Source organism: Aphis gossypii, chromosome 2 (assembly GCF_020184175.1).
Source record: "Aphis gossypii isolate Hap1 chromosome 2, ASM2018417v2, whole genome shotgun sequence".
In the NCBI taxonomy this organism is placed as follows: domain Eukaryota; kingdom Metazoa; phylum Arthropoda; class Insecta; order Hemiptera; family Aphididae; genus Aphis; species Aphis gossypii.
The window spans coordinates 26,239,322-26,261,731 of NC_065531.1; the positions used below are offsets into that span (position 1 = coordinate 26,239,322).

General features: G+C 27.2%; 2 protein-coding genes across 3 annotated transcripts in view; both read right to left on the bottom strand.

The window, feature by feature from the left end:
- Nucleotides 1-15,589, bottom strand: part of LOC114123301 (rho GTPase-activating protein 100F-like) — a 38,148-nt gene extending 22,559 nt beyond the window's left edge. For both annotated transcript variants that reach the window (XM_027986221.2, XM_027986223.2), the window contains exon 1: nt 15,257-15,589. In XM_027986221.2, coding sequence (XP_027842022.2) covers nt 15,257-15,328 — 72 coding nt within the window. In that variant the 5' untranslated portion in view covers nt 15,329-15,589. The remainder of the gene's footprint in view (nt 1-15,256) is intronic.
- Nucleotides 15,590-16,113: 524 nt separating this feature from the next.
- Nucleotides 16,114-20,827, bottom strand: LOC114123293 (pancreatic triacylglycerol lipase-like). Its single transcript, XM_027986209.2, has 10 exons — nt 20,594-20,827; nt 20,367-20,489; nt 19,561-19,829; nt 19,084-19,324; nt 18,477-18,707; nt 17,953-18,123; nt 17,041-17,133; nt 16,853-16,967; nt 16,532-16,732; nt 16,114-16,428 (listed from the first exon to the last, which is right to left on the bottom strand). Exons 1-10 carry the CDS (start codon nt 20,688-20,690, stop codon nt 16,332-16,334), a joined length of 1,638 nt encoding a protein of 545 aa, XP_027842010.1. The 5' UTR covers nt 20,691-20,827; the 3' UTR covers nt 16,114-16,331.
- Nucleotides 20,828-22,410: the final 1,583 nt, after the last annotated feature.

Below are 22,410 nucleotides of genomic sequence, written 5' to 3' on the forward strand. Positions count from 1 at the left end.
AATATCGTTTGATAATCATAGTTATATAGATATAAATGCGTTTATTAAATATTTGAAATTATATTTTAGTTTGAATTTTATATGAAACTGATTTCTCATATTTATTCTAAATTCTTTTTTAATATTTGATTGATGTTTACAATTGCATAGAAATGAAATACATTGTTTAATGTTTATTAGAATTTGTCTACAACAACAATCGTACTAGTGAAAACGGTATGTGAAATACAATTTTTAATAAAAACTCTTAAGCACGTAATCTATATATATTTATTGAAAAAAATTACCTATATAAATTATTATTATTAAAACTAAAATGTAGGATATATATAAGCATTGGACCAGTATGTACTATTATGTAAACAATGCTTTTTATTTTAAATATTATTCATTATTATGGATTTAAGTATACTAACCAATAAATTACAAATAAATTCGATTTTAGTCAAATTCAAAAAAAGTGTGATGGCGTATCTTTGTATTTAATATTTTTATCACTTAAAAAACAATTCGTGGTATAACTACTTCTAAAAATAGGTAACAAAAACATTGTTACCATTTCATTATTTACAATTTGCATTATTCTAAATTTATGTCTTGAGAACTTAAGTTTTAGTAACAAAACAATTATAATGATATGTATATAATGTAATTGTGTATCTAATCAATGGGTATACCTATATACTTGAGCATTACATGATTGACACGTGATTGGCATATGCCACTGGGCACTGACACTGTCATGAAGGACGTAAGTACTCAGTACCTAACTTTTTATTAAATTATTTTAATTGTTGGAAACTCTTTTAAATATTTGTATTAAATTATATTTAATGAGTAAAAATATACAATAATAATTATGTAGTACCTACCTGTACACATAATATTATATTATGCATACCAGCATGTTACATTTAAAAGAATTATACAATTTCAAACTTGTAGGTGGACGTGATAAATAATAATGAAAAAAAGTATGAATAATAGTACGATAAAATTTTAATTATTTAAACCTTTAATGGTATAAATTTTATAAGAATGAAATTTATTTATAAGTTATTATTCATTACTTATTAAGTATTGAACCAACAGCGCGCACCTGTCTATAAATAAAATGTTATTAAAATATACATGCACGTATTTGTAGTTTTTTAATTTAGTCATACATTTTTTTCCCCAAAAATATTACATTTAATTATTAGAATAATATATATTTATACCATATTATATCAATTTATGTAACTCAAAATTTAATAACATATTTCTGTAAATACATACCAGTCATACCATAAGAGAGTTAAATTAGGTTTATAGTATAAATAAATAAAATCTTAATATAAATCAAAAATTTCATATATATATTTAAAAGATTGTATGGTTTCAGTATGAACTATATATGACTTATGAGGAGTGTTAGTATTAAATCTTCTAAACTTAGATACAAAAAGAAAAGTCTTAATAAATTTCGAACTACAAAATAGTAAGCATTTTTTTTGCGACTTTGAAAAATTTCGTCAAAATTCTAACTTCAAATGCATATAAAATTATTATAGACCTATGTATTTTTAATGTTTTTATACAGATAATAGTCAATAGAACAACTTATTTTGTACCTATTAAATTTTTAAGCTTTTTTACCTAATGAAAAATTTTTAATAGATATTTATAGAAAAAAATAGAAAAAAAACTAAAACGAATTAAAAATTTCTCGTGTTTATAATAAATAGCTTAAAAATATCCAAAATATGTTGGAAAATATTTTATATAATTAAAATGATCATATTATATACATTTGATACAATTTTCAAGTAGGTATCTATGGTTATTTGTTTTTGAGTTATATCAAAAATTGGATTTATATTTTATGTAAATATTTTTTACTTTTGTTTCCCCACAAAATAACTAGATCTATTTTTTTTACCAGAAACTACGCCCATTTTTAAAATTTTTCATTGCCCCGAAAAATGTTTACACACACACAAAACATTGTAAAATCAATACATTCATTACTCTGCTCAACATTTAAAAGGTGATTAAGTGGGCACTACTCTGCTGTATAGAAGGTGTCCATTGAGTCACCGTGATGGATCTGTTTAATTTAAATTTAATGATTTATTATTATATAAGAAAAACTATTCTGATCTGAGACGATTTATCAGCCTTGCCTTATACCTATATCACAAAGCATATTTCATGTTATGCTTTTGATATTGTTATTAGGTAAAGTAATGCATTTTACTATTAGTTAATAGTAATACAGTAATTTATATGATTTTTTCCAAAAAATACCATTGTGTGTATAAAATATAATAACGATTACCGCTGTCATAAGATTGATTATAAGTACCAGAGACGTTTCAAAGCTAAGTCGTCAGTCATAACGTGTGCCTTTTATTGTATTCTGATTGGCTGTTGTAACTGTGGTAATTTTTTCACAATCTATAATAATAACTTACCGGAAAATATCTAGAATTATGACCATTTCAACTTTTGATTTGAACATAAATTTACGTAATCACATGTTTTTTCTTCACGTATATTTAATTTTAAAAACATGTGAATTTAATTCACGCGTAATAAATTGGTAAATCACAGATATTCACGTATTCACGTGTATTGACAACATAATATTTATAAAACGTATTAAATATTATAATAAGATATTCTAAAAAATATATACGTATATATATATAATATATATATATATATATATATATATATATATTATTGTATATAATTATAATTTCCATGCAAAAATTAAAAATTAAAATATTTGTCCCCACTATTATAAAAATAATTTTTTCATAAGCAGTATTATCATTAAAACGTAGAACGAATGAAGCAATTAATGTTTCTGGTTTAAAATAAATAACTGATTACTGATCAGTGATTATACCGCTTGGTAAAAACTATAAACCATTTAACCATTAAAATATACTAAATACATTGAAAATATAATTCCATGTGTAATAATAAGTGAGCGAAGTAATAAAAATACTCACAAGCTCAAATAATTTTAAATTTACTTGATTTCATATAAGTATGAATTTTAATTCCACATATACGCGTGAATTTAACTAGGTACATCTGAAAGTGAAATTCAGAGACCTCTAGAATTCACCGCGGACGGACGCTTTCAGAGTAGATATTGTGTCCAAAACATTACCAACGAATTCAAATATACAGGTGCTAAACCCACGTGGTATAATCTATATAGAAGTATTAAGACTATGTATACTGAATGCAGAGAAAGATGTTTGGATCCAAAATTGCTAAACAAAAATAGAATACAACTTAGTTCATATCTATAACCATCAAATCAATTTATTCTGAGCTTGTATGTTCTTAAGTCTTAACTATACTATCCGACCGATGAATATTCTTTTATTCGGATAGTCTATTATATGAAATTGTTGGCGCAATTCCGCAGTGGGATTCTCCGCGTTCGTCTCTACCGTCCGATTCTCGACCCCAATAGTTTTCTAATTTTTTATATCCGTCAGAGCGTATCATAATATAGTTTCGTGTTTTATGGAAGTCGAATCGAATCTTGATCAACTTCACTACTTCAGAGTTCAGTTCGACATACATCGAGTGACTCAAGTGCCACCACGGGTACCACTCCACCAAGTTATGGTAGAATGCACTACAAAGTCACCGGTTTTATTACTCACGACCGTTTTTACGTTAAATACAGTTTTTGCGCATCTATAACTGTTATTAAGAAATTTAAATATATTATATTTATACGTATACTTGTATCATAATATGGATAAGGCCTTAGAAAATCCGAGGAAAACATTGGTAAAATAATCGCTGTATAATAATTTATTAATGTCGGGTTACATGAAGAATTGGTTAATTTAATGGCTCGATAAAATCTAACGGACCAATCATGGACCACTAAAATCATGATCAAGGAACCAATAGCTCCAATAGTGATTCATTAAAAATTTAGTAATAGTTCATGCAACGTGGAATAAGTATAGCGCTATATGGCACTATGGCATTTATATATTAAATATCAAGTGCTCAACTAGAATTACATAGTGCACATTATTACCGTCCATCCATTTGTAAACATAAAGGTAGAACACATATTATTATGTATATTTAAGTATTTAACTCAATGAGTATTCATATGCGCATTTTGGTGTAAAGAAATTGAAATGTGTAAGTGTTATCATTTTATTCCAATAAAATATTACTGTATCATTTAGTTAGTGGAGCAGCTAACTTCACCGTTGTCCGTATTTGTTTTGATTTCTGACCACCACCATCACCAATCATATTTTGTATTATTAATTATTATTAACTTTTTTTTTTTTTTTTTATTAAAAAGTATAAAATATGATTCAAGATTATAACTCGAATAATTAATCATAATTTTCATTTTAAATGTTTAAAATAGCGTCAAAAACAAACCCAAACAAAAAATCGCATAGATGGTTATAAATATTATAATTGTTAACTGATGATTCTTATTCACACAAGTTCGGTTATAATATGAAAGTAATGTCTCATAATTATATTATTTGGAGTAAACAGATCCCAAACAATTTTTCGAATAGTAAATGTAAGTTGTATTTTTTTTTTAATTGCCCCAAACGATAATAATATTTTATATTTTTTAGACTTACTCTACTAGTCCCCAGCTTATTATCGAGTGTGGACTAACTATATTACTATATTATCGCAAATTAAAAATATGTATTTTCTTCTAACTTGATCAATTTTCATTTGTTTTTCTCTAGGAAAATAAAATAACAAAAATAGATAGGTACTTAGGACCTAGGTACCATTTTTCGTAACAACAAGTATTCACTATGTAAACTAAGTTTTAGATTTTAGAATAATCACAGGGTCCTACTGTATCTTATTATTTTTATATAGTATAATAATAAATGTAGGTATATGGCTTTTGAATTAATATAATTTTATAATAACCTATAAGTTGTATGGAGAACTTATGCAATTTTGCATGAATAATACAATATTGATATATTTGCACCATTGCACCATGCATGTATGCAGGCACGGCGCCAAGGGGGGGCAAGGTGGGGCTCTAGCCCCCCCAGAAAACAGATCAGCCCCTTCGCCAGCCCCCCCACTAAAAAATATGTACGATATTGTGTAAAATATCAATATTTAACTTATATAATATATTTGTCACAACTAAAAAAATTGAGGAATAAATTAAATTTATTATTTGTCTAATAAGGAAAAAATTTACTACAATTTCAATAAAATGTGTTTTGAAATTTGTAAAATAAGAAAAAATCTTTTATTTATTTTTTATTACCTTTATTCAAATACTAATTATTAGATGAAAATGAACAAATAAACGTATCCCAAATCATTGCATTAAAGATGATTGAAACAAATTGTTCATTACTAAACACAATTACTTTAATTTATATTTATGAAATGTAGGTAAGTAAAAGAAACATAATTATTCATTCACAAAGGTATGTAATATTAAAGTCATAAAGAACTTATCATTTTTGTGTATCATGTCATCATTATGAATATAGTTGTTGAAGGTCTGTGATTAGACATTTTATTACATAAGGTACAAAAAAAAATATTTGACATTATTCTTAAAACATTTTTAACTATTCAAAAGTTTGTATATATTATCTGTTTAGACTCTTAGAGCATACAATATAAAACGTATGTACTATATAGATAATAGCTATATTATGTTATATGATACGAAAATATTTATATTTCATTAAAATAACCTCAGTATTTGTTGAAAAATTTTAGCCCACGTAAAAAAAATATTTGCCCCACTCTGCCTCCCCTGGAAAAAAATTCTAGTGCCGTGCCTGCATTTATGTAGTTACTACATCCATACATATTATATATGTAATATATAATTTTTAATATATTCTCAATATAGTAATTGATTTCTATGTTATAGTATAAATAGTATTAATAGAATTTAAACTATTACACTATAGTATATAAAAGTTTGTGTAAATAGCAGATATATGTATAAGCTAAGTTTAAGGTATACGAAATTTCAGAGTTATTTTTTATAATTATAAAGGTCAAAGGTGCCTATATTGGCTACTGTATGTGTAGGTGTCAGTCTACAAATTCTAGAGGCGTAATCGGATATGATTTTTTTTCACGAGGGAAAATGAAATTTTATTTCCATTAAAATATAACAAAAACAAAAAATAAATGATTATTTAATGCAAAATAAAATACTATTTACAGGCTGGGAAGTTATTTTTTATATAGGTATTATAGTATACAATACTCATTAGTCATCGCCGTGAGTTTAATATAATATTAAATATTTATATTTAAATATGTGATGCATCAGTGACGGATTCTGTATTACCATTTTCGACAGTATCAAAAGCAAACAAATGATGTACGTTAAAATGTTTAATGACACAAGTAACGTTTAGATAGGACACTATTGATTATACATGTATATTATAAACGCATAATAAATAATGTCAGACATTATTTTCTGGACAATCTGATCCATTAAAAAAAATTGAATATTTAAAGTATAAATGAAATGACTATAAAAGAGCATACAGGGTGATTCACCAAGTATATTCATCTCATTTTTTCATTTAATTTCATTTAACTTTTTTCAAATTCTAATTGTTGAAATTTTTTTAAGCTTGTGTATACTCGATAATCTTATTTTATAATACTTGTATTTTGTATACCATTTAAAAAGTATATCCTGTGGTGATATTAACTTCTTTTTTTAAATGAGAATCATCCCTTTCCTTGTAAGTCATTAAGTAAATGATTTTTTTTTTTTTTGGAAAATTTAACGGATTTTTATTGAAATTTGAACAAATAGTTCTTTAGTTTTTTGCACTAAGGATCGGATAATAGGTTCATGCAAATTGTTTTGAAAATTATGGTGACTATAACCATAATGAATTAAAAACCACAATAATTAATATTTAATATTAATTATTAATCAACATTTTATGTTTAAAAATTGTTTGATTATAATAAAATTTAGATCAAATAAAAGTATAAAACATACATTACATTTATAATATACAGTTTTGAGTTTTTCAATTTATTTTATGGACAATTAACATTATAGACTTATTAATAGTATAAGTATATTTATTTAAATAACTCAGAAATTACTCTTTCGAATTTTGATTCAAATTGGTACCAATAACATTTGAAAAAAATTATCTGCTTTATCATGTATAGAAAAAAATTTTATTTATGTTTTGAAAATAATGTTTTTATCATCAGAGAATAAGTACTCCTTAAATTGTGTAACAAATCTTGAGTATTTGAAAATATATTTTTAATTACGATATAGGTACTTAAAAATATCAAAAATCGAAATTTGAAAAAAAAATCATTATTAAAGTAAAAAATAAGGATGAGCTGAGTGAATCACCCTATATTATGTATTATATCCATAATATAGTGTTTTGAGGAGGCGCACAAAATAAATATTTCTTGGCCGACGCAATAAAAAGACGATTTTTTTCTTCCTCGTCGAAATCGTTGCCAATCCCCTTTCTTATGTCAACAAATATCATTTTATATGCAACGCTATTTCTATGTACAAGCAATATCCTAGTATTATATACTGGCACAATACGCACACATGTGGCTGAGTATATCATTTTTAAAGGCGACGAACAAATCGATACGGTGAAGAGAAAATTATTCTTATATATACATTATAATATACGAATATACATATACGTATATAATTTATAATCCTATGTATATTTCTTATATACGTATATAAGTGTGAAAACTGGATAAGACTTGTGTCACCGGCTAGGCAAACATTGTAACATTAAATTTCTTGCTGATATAATATATATTATTTTATTATACAAGGCAAGTGTTGTGTTCGATATCTATTTAATATATAATATCATATAATATTAGATGTATTTATGTGCTTATATTTTGAACAAGTTTTCGTACACCATTGTTGTTATAATGGCCACACAGGTAAAAACAGTTTATTGAGTCCGGCATAGTTGAAATATATGAAAATGTATGTGTTTTTTTATTTTTATTAGGTATCGATTTTGCTTTAAAACCGTATCGTCGGTCGGCGCGGGTATCCCGCGCGAGAAAACGGCACGAGTGTAAAATACCGTCCACCCGCCCGCGTCCGTGACGTTATATATATAGATAAATGATATATACATAAATAACATAAAACCTTAGAGAGAATCTGCTGGTAGTTGCCTTTTTCGACTTTATTTTTTCACTATGACCTTTAATGTTTCCCCGCGAAAAAATAAGAAACGTTTTTTCACCATAACGACCGCGACGTCGGCGCATCGTCCGTTGGAAAATTATGTTATAGTTTATAGTTATAATATACTTCTTTTTGTATAAAATATATATTAATAATACTACATAATAACGACTATGATACATAATATTATATATATGTATATGTGTTTTTGTCATTCAATGTTCATTTGCATAATAATATACATATTTTGCGCGTGTACAAAAGTACAATACATGCATATTCTGGTTGATGCGCGTTTTAGCAGACCACATTATTTTAAAATCAAAGTTCGGAGACGAAGAAGACAAAAATAAAACCTCGAAAAACATCAATTATTTAACTATATATAATACATATACAGTTTACCATACCGTCATTAGCCGATGTTACCCATACATATTGTAGCATTAATACAGTATACAAGAAAAGAATTGTAATAATATTAAACCTTTAATTACGGCAAACGAATCCTCATACTATATAGCGGTAGGTATGCAAAAACATTATTTAATTTATATAATATAGCTGGGGCGTATTACGTAACAAGTAATATGTATTGTGTATATTGAACAATATAATACGACAATATACGTATATCCGTCTATTATATTATATTATGAGTAACCGAGTAAGGGTGATTAGTTGCCAATGTTGTACAAAATAATTAAATATACCTAACTGAAATAGTATGTTTTGGACGAGGTTAGGTCACATAATATTATATATATATAATAGAGTGGTGGTGTGCATAAAGTCACATTCGGGGTCGTTAAATCAGAAACGTAATAATTTATATATACTCGTAAATATACGGGGTGATCCATTTAACGTAATAGTCGTAAGACACTATCTTATATCAGAAAATACTAACTTTGAATATTATATTCATTTTATATAATTTTAAGTCGATATAAAACAACATTTTAAAATTTATATTCCTAAATAAAATATTATTCATCTATGTAAATTAAATTTCAGAGTTAAATAATTAAAGTTTTAATGAGCTGAGTAGTGGGCCAACATTTTTTGGGATATCTCTGTAGTAACCACTACGCCACTTCGCTCATTATCATAAGTATATAGGTATACTTATTAAATGCTTACAATTCATAAAATACTCGTCAAAAATTCAATTTTTAATAGAATTTGTATCAAAATATTTTAAAAAATATTTTATTTTTATTTTTTTGGAATAAGGAATTAAAAACGCTTTGTTATTAAAATAATAATAAAAATTTAAAGAAATTATTGCAATACAATTAATAGTAAAACATATATTCTTAAAAATGATGTTTTTTAATGATTTAAAATTATTTTCAAAAAAAACTTTTAACATTTAAAAAAAAAATAAGTGTCTTATGTTAAATGTATCACCCGATGTATGTATAAATGTATATATTTAAACGATATACATATACGACTTATATGTATGTAATATGTATCACGTGGACTGCTGCTTTATAGTAAACGATACCTGTTATAACTTTAATATATATATTATATTACAGTGTTTCTATAGTCCCACAGTCTATTAGGTCTGGGTGCTTGTGATTGTCTATGCCCTGGTTATGAAGTACACATTTATAAATCGTGCGCTTTTCGTGATACACATCACATACGTAAATAATGTCAGTAGCTGTCCCCGGAGGTTTCAAGACACCCCTACAACGCTACTGCAGGTCATCCAATATGGGAGTTGCTTTATTCGAAAGCATAATATTATTGTTATTTGTTTTCTAGATTTAATCATCCTTAGTAAGGACGTATATAACGGGTACAAATAATAAGTGTGTTAATCTCGCTGATTATTTGATACTTTCAAAAATTATATTTTGGAAATATGACGGCCGGATAGGGACAAACTTATAACATCTAAGTGTATAGGTAGGTATTGCTTATTGTTCTCATGGTTGGAAAATTTCCTTAATTTTATTTAGAGAGGGTTAACTGACACTTTAAAATACTTTATTTACGTATAAAAGCCGTTCAGAATGATTAGGAAAATCATTTTACCTAAAACATCATGTGTAAAATCTAAGTGTGATTTATTTTAAATATCCTGTATCTTACACATATACAGATAGTATTTGTAAACTATTACTTAACAAAAAAAGAAAGATAGGTACATAAATGCAAGCTTTATTAATCACCAAAATAATTCAAGCAACATATCATATCATTTAATCAAAATTTAAAGCTAAATTTTTTTTTATAAAATCGACTTATTTTTATTTATGGTTCAACAACATTATAGTTTTAAGTTACTATATATTTATTAGGTATTAATAATAGTGTTTAGTGACCACTTAATGTATTTATGGAGAGCTAATTTCTTCCTTTGAACGTCTTGAGGGGTCTTAGGATCCTAAATTCCACCCCAATTTCTGCCTCATAATTGTTCTTCCGGCTGTTTATTGTAAATATTAAAATGTGTACGTATCTAACCGTTGATGTATAAAATTATGCTGTTTCCTAATATTACTTATGAGTATTATAATGCATAAGTATATTTATTTATTAGTTAATTACTATTCTATCACTAAATAATAAATAGGAAAAATAGTTCTTATTTATTGTTTTAAACATTTATGAAATTGTAATTTTAAATATTTTTTAAACCTTTCTAGATATTTATAATTACTTTACAACAATCGATTTTATTTTTATACACCATGACAAAGAGCTATAATTAAAATTATTTAAAGACATTTACATTTATGAATTTTGGCTTCGAATTAATATAATTTATATATTTTCTATACAAACAAAAAGGTAGGCAAGTGAGTACCACTCACGGCACATTAGGTGTCGAATGGGTCACTATTATGGGCGTTTCTGAAATTTAAATTCACTGATATATAATTGTATACAAAAAACAATTTTGAGCAGAAACGATCTATCAGTCTACATTACTCATTAAGTATAATTCGTGGTAAATTTTTTTTACAATATAGCTATTAAAACTATTTATTTTACTTTTAATATTACGGTAGGTTATGATGTTGTATTTAATCGTTATAATAATTTACATTTAAATCCTATTATATCAACTTACATAACTCAAAATTAAAACGTGAAATTTTCATTTTTCTTTAATTTTTTGATTGATTTTTCCTCGATTTTGAAATACTATAGTTTTAATTTGCTTTTAAAAACCACCTTCAGAGATTAAAATCAAAACATTTTATCAAAAACTTATTGTGTACTCATACACAAAAATATTATAAAATCAATACATTCATTGCTTGCCCTGTTCAAAGTTTAAAAGTACAATAATTACTATATAGTACGATTGAAATATCAAACTATAAATATCAGTAAAACCAAATCGACAATTAATAGTTAAAATTATAAGTAAAATTATTCTTACACTACACATCAAAAGAATGAATCAATGACTTACAAAATAAATCCAATCTTAAACATTAATAATTTTATGAATAGATAACAAATTTAAACAAAAATTTTGTAATCTGCAGAGTATGCTGTATTTCTAATGTAAGTTTTTAATTTCCTTAAATTGGAAAAACTTTACAGTTTGAGCAGTTGATATTAGACCTACAAACGTAGAGTTGAAATAAATTTTAAGAGTTATCGGTATATTTTTGGAAACATACTATCACATCATGTTAATGTTTCAATTGCATTTTAGCCTTTAGGTGATTTCTACTTGGATAATTGTAATTCTTCTTCAATGATACGTTTTTAATCTATAGATAATTAAAAAAAAAATTGTTCATCTAGTTTTAAGCTGCAAAAAAAATGGATTATCAACAGCAGTAGACGGGCAAAATGCATATTGATATTGTAAACATTTTTTGATATTGAACATTAATCAATTTAAAAATGATATAAAAACTAAACCTATAGGCTATAATTCTTCAGTATGTTTAAAATTGAATTTTCATGCAATAAATGTGTGGTACCTATCAGTAGTATCAACGTGACAACGTCCTTTAAATACTTTTTGTGTTTTCAAAAATGTTATTAAATGTAAATTAGACTTTTGTAGCAACTTGCATACAAAATACAATTTTAATACATGGTTACATAATTAGTACTTTCACAGAAAACTGAAAGCATTTTTAAATTTTCCTAAAATTTCTGAGAGGATTGCAACCCCTTCAGCCATCTCCTATGTGATCTGCTTGCGTAGTTGCGAATACTTATATAACATGTTATTAATAGTTCTATGTATGTTTTAAAACGCCATAGACAAACAAAATACACAAAATATAAACCTAATTCAACGTATTATTATTGTTACTTATATATTTTGTTAATGCTCACCGAAAATTAACTCCATGTAAACCGTCATTATTAGATTGTTATAATGTCAACTGCAGTATACTACTTAAGGTCAGTTTTAAATCGTTTATGATAATATAAATTATAATTGCATTTTAATCCAAAGGACTAATTTATATTCTTGGTAGTTGGTATATGACAGTAAATACATGTAAAATGGTTAAATAACTAATAAATAATATATTATTATTTCCAGTACGTATAACGCTGGAATTAGTCTCATATTTACGGCAGATTTTGAAATAAACATTATCTACCATATTATATTATGTTCAATTATACATAATATTATTAATAAGTTGTAATCAAAATAAAATAAATTCAAGAACTAAAAATTGTTCAAAATGGGAAAAGGGACAGGACATGTTCATAATTTAAAACTTCGGGGAATTAATACCCTTTTCGCATTCGAGTATTCACGGTCTTATACGCATATAATATAAACTCTGAATGTTGTGTAGGTACCTATTTCTGATGGAAATTTATTATATCCAAACAGGTATCAGTTAATTAGGAAATCCATTTACATTTTCATTAAAAAACACTATTAACAATTAACGCTGTTAAATAATATATTCTTGAATCCTTCCTGTTAGTTATTACTAATTATACGTATAGAATATAGATGTATATTATAGGTATAGTTACGTAGTCTGAATATTGCTTTTTTGTGAGGGGGGATGCTGATCATCTGTTAAAAATCCACTAAAAAGTACTAAAATCATTTTTAAATTTGCTTTACATTTCAGGAGAGGGTCAATCTCGTCAACCTCTTTGGGTACGCTATACTCATATTATAAATTAAACATAATATGATATAAAGTCACAAATGTAAAATAACATAATCAAATATTATCTCAAACAATAATGTTAGTTTAAATTGTATCGATCTTTTTTACTGGTTATTTAATGATATATATTATAATTGTTATTATATTTAACATGTAGGTAAAATGCACATTATTTTTAATATTTATAGTACCTACAGAATACATGCTTATGAAATTTTATTTAAGATTTACCTTAAAAAAATTAAGAAAGTCAAATTTTGTGTCCTAAATAATTATATAGTTGTAAATTTAAAACTTATAAGTCTTATTATATAATATATATATTATACCATTATGACATTACCTATATGCATTTAATTCCAACAAAATACAATTTATGGCTCATATATATATATATTATAAATATATAAATAATCCGGGTAGGATTATTTGCAGTGGGCAATGTCATATAATATAACATTATCAATGTCAATATAATTCAAGATTATTATAATAATATTAGATAGACAACAATAAAATTTGTTCATCTGGTAATAAAAGTGCAATCACCTTAATAAACAAAAATTCGTACTTAGTGCTTCAGAAAGTTACTAAGATTGTAATTGATATGATCATAACTTAACGTGTTTTATGTAGCTTTTGCATACACATTATCGTGTTGAAATTTAACCGTATTCAACATAAAATAGAGTAAGAAAGAGATATAACAATATTGTGAAGCTTTATCATTATATGAGTAGTTATGACATATGAGCTAGATACTAGATTGTTTACATATTGTGTAAGTGGTATAAATGTATCATGGTTGAATAAATTCACTCATAATGTATTTTTCACTTTATACGATATTTAACTAGGTAATTTAATAAAATACGAAATTACTACAACTTCACGATCAGCGTAACTCCACGTGTAAATATATTCCAAATTCCAATTAATGTAAGTATTTTCTTAATACGCTTTATCAATTAAATTAAAATATTTAAATCTGACTTGCTCATTGTGATAAACAAATAATGAATTTGGAAATTTTTAAATTATTTATCATATTATAAATTTTATAATATAATATTATTGTTTTTATATCGTATAGTAATATATATTTTTCACAATAAACATTCATTAATCATATTCATATATGTAGGTACATAATAAAATAACTAAGTGTGTTTAATTTTTTACATTAAGATAAATATTATATTATTGAATTATGATTTTTGTGGGATTCTTATTATAAAAAAAATATTTATCGTAATTTTTTTTTTATATATATACATTGTGTTATACTTTTAAAAACTTAAATTATAAAAGATTTAAAAAAAATTGTTTGGGTTAAAAATTAAGTTAGTTAAACTGATACAGAGTTAAAATATTTTCTTTAACATCTAAAGTAACAATTTTCTTTAAATATAAAAGAAAATTATAATTACCTGCATATTGTACAAAATAAATCAAATGTAGTATTAAATATTGTTTAACACGTAATACCCATTTATAAAAGGTATCCCAAACGAACATTTAAATATTTTCTTGATATATTTGTATTTGTAATTGTATTTTTTTTAATTAAATTATATTTATTTATTTTATTTGAATTATTCAAAATAAAACACAGATTTTTGTATAACGGAGTAAAATAAATAGAGAAAGAGAAAGTAAGTGAGAGGGAAAAATACTTATATCAATAATGTACAATATATATATTATAGGTAATGAGTAATGACCACCTAATGAATATTCAATATATTGATTTACGATTTCGTTAGTTTAATATTATAGTCTGCGGTATTTGTAACCGATCTACACGATAGGTATAATAATAGGTATAATAAACTAAATTAATTTTATAATTTTTCTCGGTATATATAATCTTTTTTGCACTTACCTTCTTTCGGGCGCAACAGAGCATTGCAGCAGACGATCGTTTGTTCGTTGATGCTACTCTGGACGTTACCATTTTGCCATAATGCCACCGAGAGATTCAGGCACCCGGAGCACCCGGTCTTCCGAACACGAAACACGACATTCCCCTTTCGAAAGAAGTGCGCTTCTATTGGTGCATAGTATACGTTATCACTTTGCGCGTAATGCTTGTGGTGTATATAGGTACCTGTCCTGCACACGTATATAATAATAATTCTCGTGCGAAAATATCCTTCGCCGCGAACTCTGATAAAAACACGCGTGTTGTGTTTACAGAGCCAAGAACACAATAATTATGGTCATCGTGGCATACTGACTAATCTGGAGCGAAAAGCGCTGGCGCGCGCCGGATGGGTCGATCGATAACCGTACAAAACCGCTTTGCACCCTCCGTGGATTTGCGTCGAGGGGTGAGAATATAATAAAAAGAAAAATACCAGTCATCAGTCGCTGTGTAGGTACTCTATATATAATAAAATATGTATACAAAAATACAACAGATGTGTATAATAATATATAGCGATGCCAATACGCACGATTCTCCCACGTGGGTTATATATATATAGGTACCTACCTGTACTTATATATTATATTATATATACGACCAAGACATTTTTAATATTTATACGCTCATTATGGTATATATTTTTATCCTCTTAGTTTGCCAAATACCTACCTAACTATATAAGAATTAAGAACTATATTATTATACTTTCCGCTATAATAGTACCTAACGGTTTTATGGCTCGCTGCATAATCTCGTTTTGTGGTCTATACAGTAAAAACCGTAAGCGTTTAATATGAAAACAAACGGCAGTATAATAATATATAATATGCATTTATTTATAAAGTATATAAAATCATTTCGCTTTTAAATTAGAATTATATATAGTTCACAAGTTTATAACCATTATATTATACATTTTTTAGTATTATAATATATATATAATATATATTATATGTAACAATTTCAGTCGTTATTTAAGTAGATACATTCAATAAATAATAAAAAAAAATACGGTGCTCAGTCATCTCGACTAACAATTAGCGAATAATGAAAGAGAGTAGGTTTGGGCGTATATAGTTGTTCCGTCCACGTGAATTAAATTCGAATTCTCTGTACAATTAGACCATCTATAAAAAAAACAAACAAAATATTTGTTACTGTAGGTAACTTTTATACGAGTGGGAGACATTGTCATAATTACCATTACTACATAACTACATAGGTACTTACACGTTTCCTTCGGTGTCGAAAATGGATATTTTGTCCACAACCACATCGATATTACTATTTAGTCCATACTTTTCATTTTCAGTTTGATAAGCTAATGATTGAAAACTCAATTCAATATTTAAATGTTTTTGCACAGATTTTTCATATGTCGCTACTGAAAGTCCTTCAGCTAGAAGTCCACCCGAAATATAATCCATATGCCTGAAATAATATGAATTCAATATAGATATAAGTAAAAGACTGGTAAAAACGATAATTAATTAATTTTTTAATACAAATAGTCGTGATATTATTAAAACTAAACATGATATCAATTATTACTTTGTTCGGAGCTTAAAGTTTGCTGTATTATCACCATCTTCTAACGATATTTGCAAGTAGCCTCGAAGTTTAGGTGTTTTGGGGGATAGTAAAACGGATGCCTTGAGTTGTCTCCCTAGAATGAAATATATAATATAAGCAATTTATTCATTATTATCAGTAAGAAATCAACGAATAACATCCCTTACCACAAAATGGACTTGAATCTCTAGTTGTCAAGTACAGCGGACCACGGAGTTTTGATTGAGATGCCGCAAAACCCATTGTTACACAATTCGAATCTATGAAAAAGTAGTAGAAAATGTTTATGACACAATTATAAATAATAATTAATAATACATACAATTTTATGTATAACTACTTTTCATTAGAATTGTTTTAAGTTTTAATATAAATAAATTAAAATTGTATTACTATTTTAATTTATATATTTCCCGGGATAAGCTCATTTTTACATAAATATATACATAAAATATAAATTTTATATTTAAATTATTTATAGGTTGTACACACTACACTTATATAGTGACAACAATAGTTAAAAAAGGGTAAATAGAATAAAAAATAACGTAAAAATTAGATATCAACGGAATGTAAAGTTTTTAAATAATTATTACTTTTATATTTATCTGCAGATTATAGTTACACATCCTTAAATCAATATTTTCTTTGGCTCATACTAAATAAATTAAAACAACGTAAAACAAAACTTATAAAACACAATGTCGAGTACATCGAACGGCGAAAACGAAATTTTACGCATATAACATACTATATACTACGTATAAACTAGTACTACGAAGGTAAGGTTTATACGTAGGTAATGTTCATTTATAAATCTCAATTTTATGAAAGAAAAAGTTTATACATAAATTTATTTCTAATATTTCATTGCAAAAGGACTAGTATTTTTTTTCACAAACAGATAAATAATTTTCAAAATTATCTACGAATTGTCATAATATTTATGGAATATACAAATAAGATGCGCCGTGCACATATATTGCGGTTATAATTTATAGTGCATATTAATATATTATATTATATTATTTGTGGCTATGGGTCATATAATAATATATATTTTATAAAAGGACAGGTACCTGTACAATTTGTGGGGAAGCACTCCCCTCTTTGAAACATTGACCATCCAGTGTGGCAGGGAAATGCCGTAAACTGACATGCGTCGGGATCTGACACAGCTTTGAGACTTTCCAGGAAGAACTGTAACGCTCGGAGATGATTGCATACCACGCTTGAGTTCATCGTGCCCTCTATACAAATATATATTTATGTGTGTGTATATGTATGTATTAAAATAACACATAAACAGTAAGCAATTTAGCAGGATATCCTGGAAACCCTTGTCACTTTATTCTTATCAAAAAATGTAAAATGATTTTTTAGATAAAAAACTATTGTTTAAATAGATAATATTTCATATACGTATTATGCGTCAAAATGTACATAAAAATAATCCGGTTCGGATTACAAAATGTTTTGTGAAAACCACATTTATACATTAGTAAAAAAATAACATGCTTGCTTAAAATGCGTCATAAAAGAACCGGAATCGCGTTATTTGATCTAAATAATATATTTAACCTATATATTTTGTACGACTTACCGAACCGGCTTACGATTACCGAACCACGGACTTGTTCACAACCTGGTTGATCGAGACCCCCGTTCGGGAAGTAGTCGACGTCACCGATCGGGTTAAACAAGCCAAATCCCTCGGACCATATCCTGGCACCGTCTGTGTGCACTACATCGACGAACGCGGCGTCGTCTGCGCTCAATGACAAAAGTGAGGCTGACAACATTTGCCTGAACAGCGGAGATGCGGGATCCAGACCTGTAGCAGATAACGAAATCGTTCTTTGTATAGTATTATATATTGTATTAAACACACTAAATCGCCCACGAGGTAATGTGATATATTTTAAATTTGTAAAAAGAAAAATTCGATACGTATCAATACGCAGTTATTACTTATTAGTAATAACTAATAAGTTAATACGCGCCAAATAATAGGAACGCGAGTACTAATACCTACGGATTGGTACGTTTTGCTGGTGTATGGCGTGTATCGCACATATTATATATTAATATATTATATGTCTCGAACGCTCGATGTGATTAAACCGATAAGTATTGATAAATTCAAATTTGATCCTTGAAAATCTCGACATAGTAATAGTATTAGGTGTACTTGAGACCCACATCGTTACCTGTAATCCTGCCAACACGTATGTCGAGTAGCTTCAACGCCTTGCCCGCGAAACCAGCCACATGGGCACCGAGGCTGAATCCAATCATGTGAATCCTGGCCGGGTCACCGTTCAACGCCACCATGTCCGTGATCAATATTGCCAGCTGACGTCCGATTAACTGAGTATTAGCGGCCGCAAGTGCGTAACCCGGGCCGGCGGCCCCCTTTTCCCAGTCCACGAAAATCACGTTCGCGTCTTCCTACAGTAAAACGTGTTCAATAAAAACAATTTTTATAAAAAAAATATAACGCGTCGCATATACTTATAGGTATAAGCGGAAATTCGATGAAATTACTGAGGGGCTAAGCAATATATGCTCATTACACCTATATATGCACTACTGTATACTAGAGAAGCTGTACTTTAAACTTCAAGCCCCTCCCTGATTTCCGCCTATGCTTATAGGTATACATAATAATATATCTACAGACTAACCAAGTCAAGGAGCGCGTTTCCCAGGAGTTTTGCCACCTTGTCGTGTCCGCTGCCTTTGAACCCGTGGATGATGATCTTGGTCGGCAGTTCGGGCTTGAAGTTGGAGTTGGCCATTGAAACATGCCGGTCGCCGTATTTGATCAAAATCAGATCGCTACGATTCTGTCGGGTCATCACCAAAAATTTCGTATCCACCGTGTCCGGCGATTGGGGCGATTTCATGAGTGGTGAATAACTGGACCGGGGTATAGGAAAACATCCTACCATGTCTACAGCGTTATTGTTGACGCATCGTTGTACAAAAAAAAAAAAATCAACAAAATAAAAAACTCATCGGCAAGTCTTATAATATATGATGTATAGCGTGCGACATTCGTAATATAATATGCGTTGCACGTATCGTTAGTCGTTCGTACGAGATGAATAATAATTCGGCGATGTTGCAGTTATTTTGAGCCGACAAGTTAATAGTGCTTTTGCTCGTAAAGTCGTCAGAAAAGTATACGTGCAGTGCACGTGTGGTTATATATACGTATACGTGTGTTTCGCGACAGTTACTTTTTTGCAAACGCCGTTACTCAAGTCTTAAAATTTGTCATTTTGGTAAAAAATGATCGTCGGTCCTTGTGTTACGATGTCTGACGTAAGTTTGGTTATTTTTATTAATATACTTGGGTCAGGCGCATTTTCGGAATATAATATTTTTTATACACAAATTATAAAATATATGCGTATATCATATATGATTAGTCAAATCAGACATTAAAATGGTATTAAGGTCTTAAAAATTTTTAAGTTCATCTTACCGTAGCAAATTTGTTTTGAAGATCTCGACTTTTTTCTCTCTTGTCTCCTAGACAAATGGTCCCTGACCAGTTGCATTGCACGCTTACCCAATATATTTGACGGCCAAAAATCATAATTAGAAACTATTTAACGCGTTTTATTGAAAAAAAAAATGAAAATGAAAATTCAATTAACACAATAATAAGAAAACAAAAAAAAAAAATCAGTGGTATAATTTAGCGTTTACCTTCAGACGCTGCTTTAGTTAGACCCACATGGTCTAAAACCAAATACGCCGCGATGGATATAGTAAAAATGGTTCTGCTATAATGTTTAGTATGCATGTTACGGTTTTAAAATATAAGATGTTTACGAGGTTCGATGTTCTTAAGGCGCGAATCTAACATGACTGTTTAAAAAATCAACACTGATAAAACTATAACGCTAAGAGTTCACTGGATTATATAAGACTATAGTGTCAAGTGTGTTAACCATTATATTATTATTGTTCCTTGTTATTATATATATGTTTTTACTTTCACTCTGTTGAAGGTAAACTCTATAATATTATTATATCCAAGTGATAGGTAGGTAGGTAGGAAGGTACCTACCTTTACAGTTACATAGAATTTACATGCTGACAGCTGGTTATGTACCAAATTATTATATTGCAGTACACGCACGTGTGTATAAATTATACTAAGTACATATTTTTCGATTTTCAAGTAGTTTTTATATACGAAAAAAAAAATATCCATACTTCACTGCAGGTAATACACGCTGATATAATATAATAAATTCATAACAATAGACCGTTAAAAAATAAACCTACTATATAGTTCATATGCGTGACATTAACGCCGAAATATACAACAATTTTAATAACATGGTGCAAATTTATATACCTATTTCAACAAGTGTTTAATAGTTTCATAAAATAAATTATACTTTATTGAAAAATTAAAAATATTAATTGCATGAAAAATATATTAATTAAAATCAGTTTTTAAACTTACAAATTTGTAACTATGATACTATCATTTGGAGAACATATTGAATAAATTAAAATACAGAAATATGAATATTAAAAAAAAAAGCTATTTGTAAACTGAAATAGACTATGGAAGGACTTTAATAGAGTCACGGATTTATTTTTGAGACCTATTGACCTTTATGTATAAACCAGCTATATTTAATTTAATATACCTATGTCTTAATCATATCATTTTTGCACGTATAAAGTTACTAAAGTAATGATCTATGGATAGAGGTTAGACACTCATATATAATTTAAAACATACGGCATTGACATTATTACTTCTTACCAATATTAATATATAATAATATACAATAATGTTAAAAGTAATATAGCTGAGCCTGCCGCCTGGTTCTATTATCCATTAAAATTTGTTCTGAATAATATTCTGAATAGGAATACGTAAATGGCAAAAATACATTAGGCGTACCTATTTACTTGTCATTATTATTTATTGTAGTCTATAACATACCGTAGAGCGTAAGAAGTATCCACTAACTACTAATAAGTCATGTGTCAATCTCAATTTATTAGTTTTTTTACATAAAATGTAGGTACAGTAAAATACTTCGCTAAATATTAATTTAAAATAATATGCAGATATACGCTAATACGTCATTAAATATTTATATTAATTTAATAACATTTATAAAAGTTAAGTCTTGTATTGCCTAATTTGAATTTTTTTTTTTAACTAAATGTTTTTGTTTTTATTTATTTATTTATGTATGGAATTAATTCCATTTACAATTAATTATGGTGTTGAAGTATAACAGACATATTATGTTGAACATTAATTTAGTAATTGATATATTATTTTAGATCATAGATATGAGGTATAGTATAAAAAAATAAACAAAATATTAAAATAAAATTAGGTATACAATATGTTTGTTTAATAACCTTTATACTATAAAAATAAGTATAATTATAATTTAACTAAATTAACAGTGAACATTAAAATTTGATTACGAATAAAATATAATATATAGTGTACTTTTATATGAGAGAAAAAATAAAAAAATAAT

What these genes read in the sequence shown, in the direction of transcription:
- LOC114123293 (XM_027986209.2), bottom strand. Translation starts at nt 20,690, where the DNA reads ATGCATACTAAACATTATAGCAGAACCATTTTTACTATATCCATCGCG. An exon ending in TTCAAAACAAATTTGCTACG is followed by an intron (nt 19,830 to 20,366) that starts GTAAGATGAACT and finishes ATAACGCTGTAG; the next exon opens with ACATGGTAGGATGTTTTCCT. An exon ending in CTTCCCCACAAATTGTACAG is followed by an intron (nt 17,134 to 17,952) that starts GTACCTGTCCTT and finishes ACTTTTTCATAG; the next exon opens with ATTCGAATTGTGTAACAATG.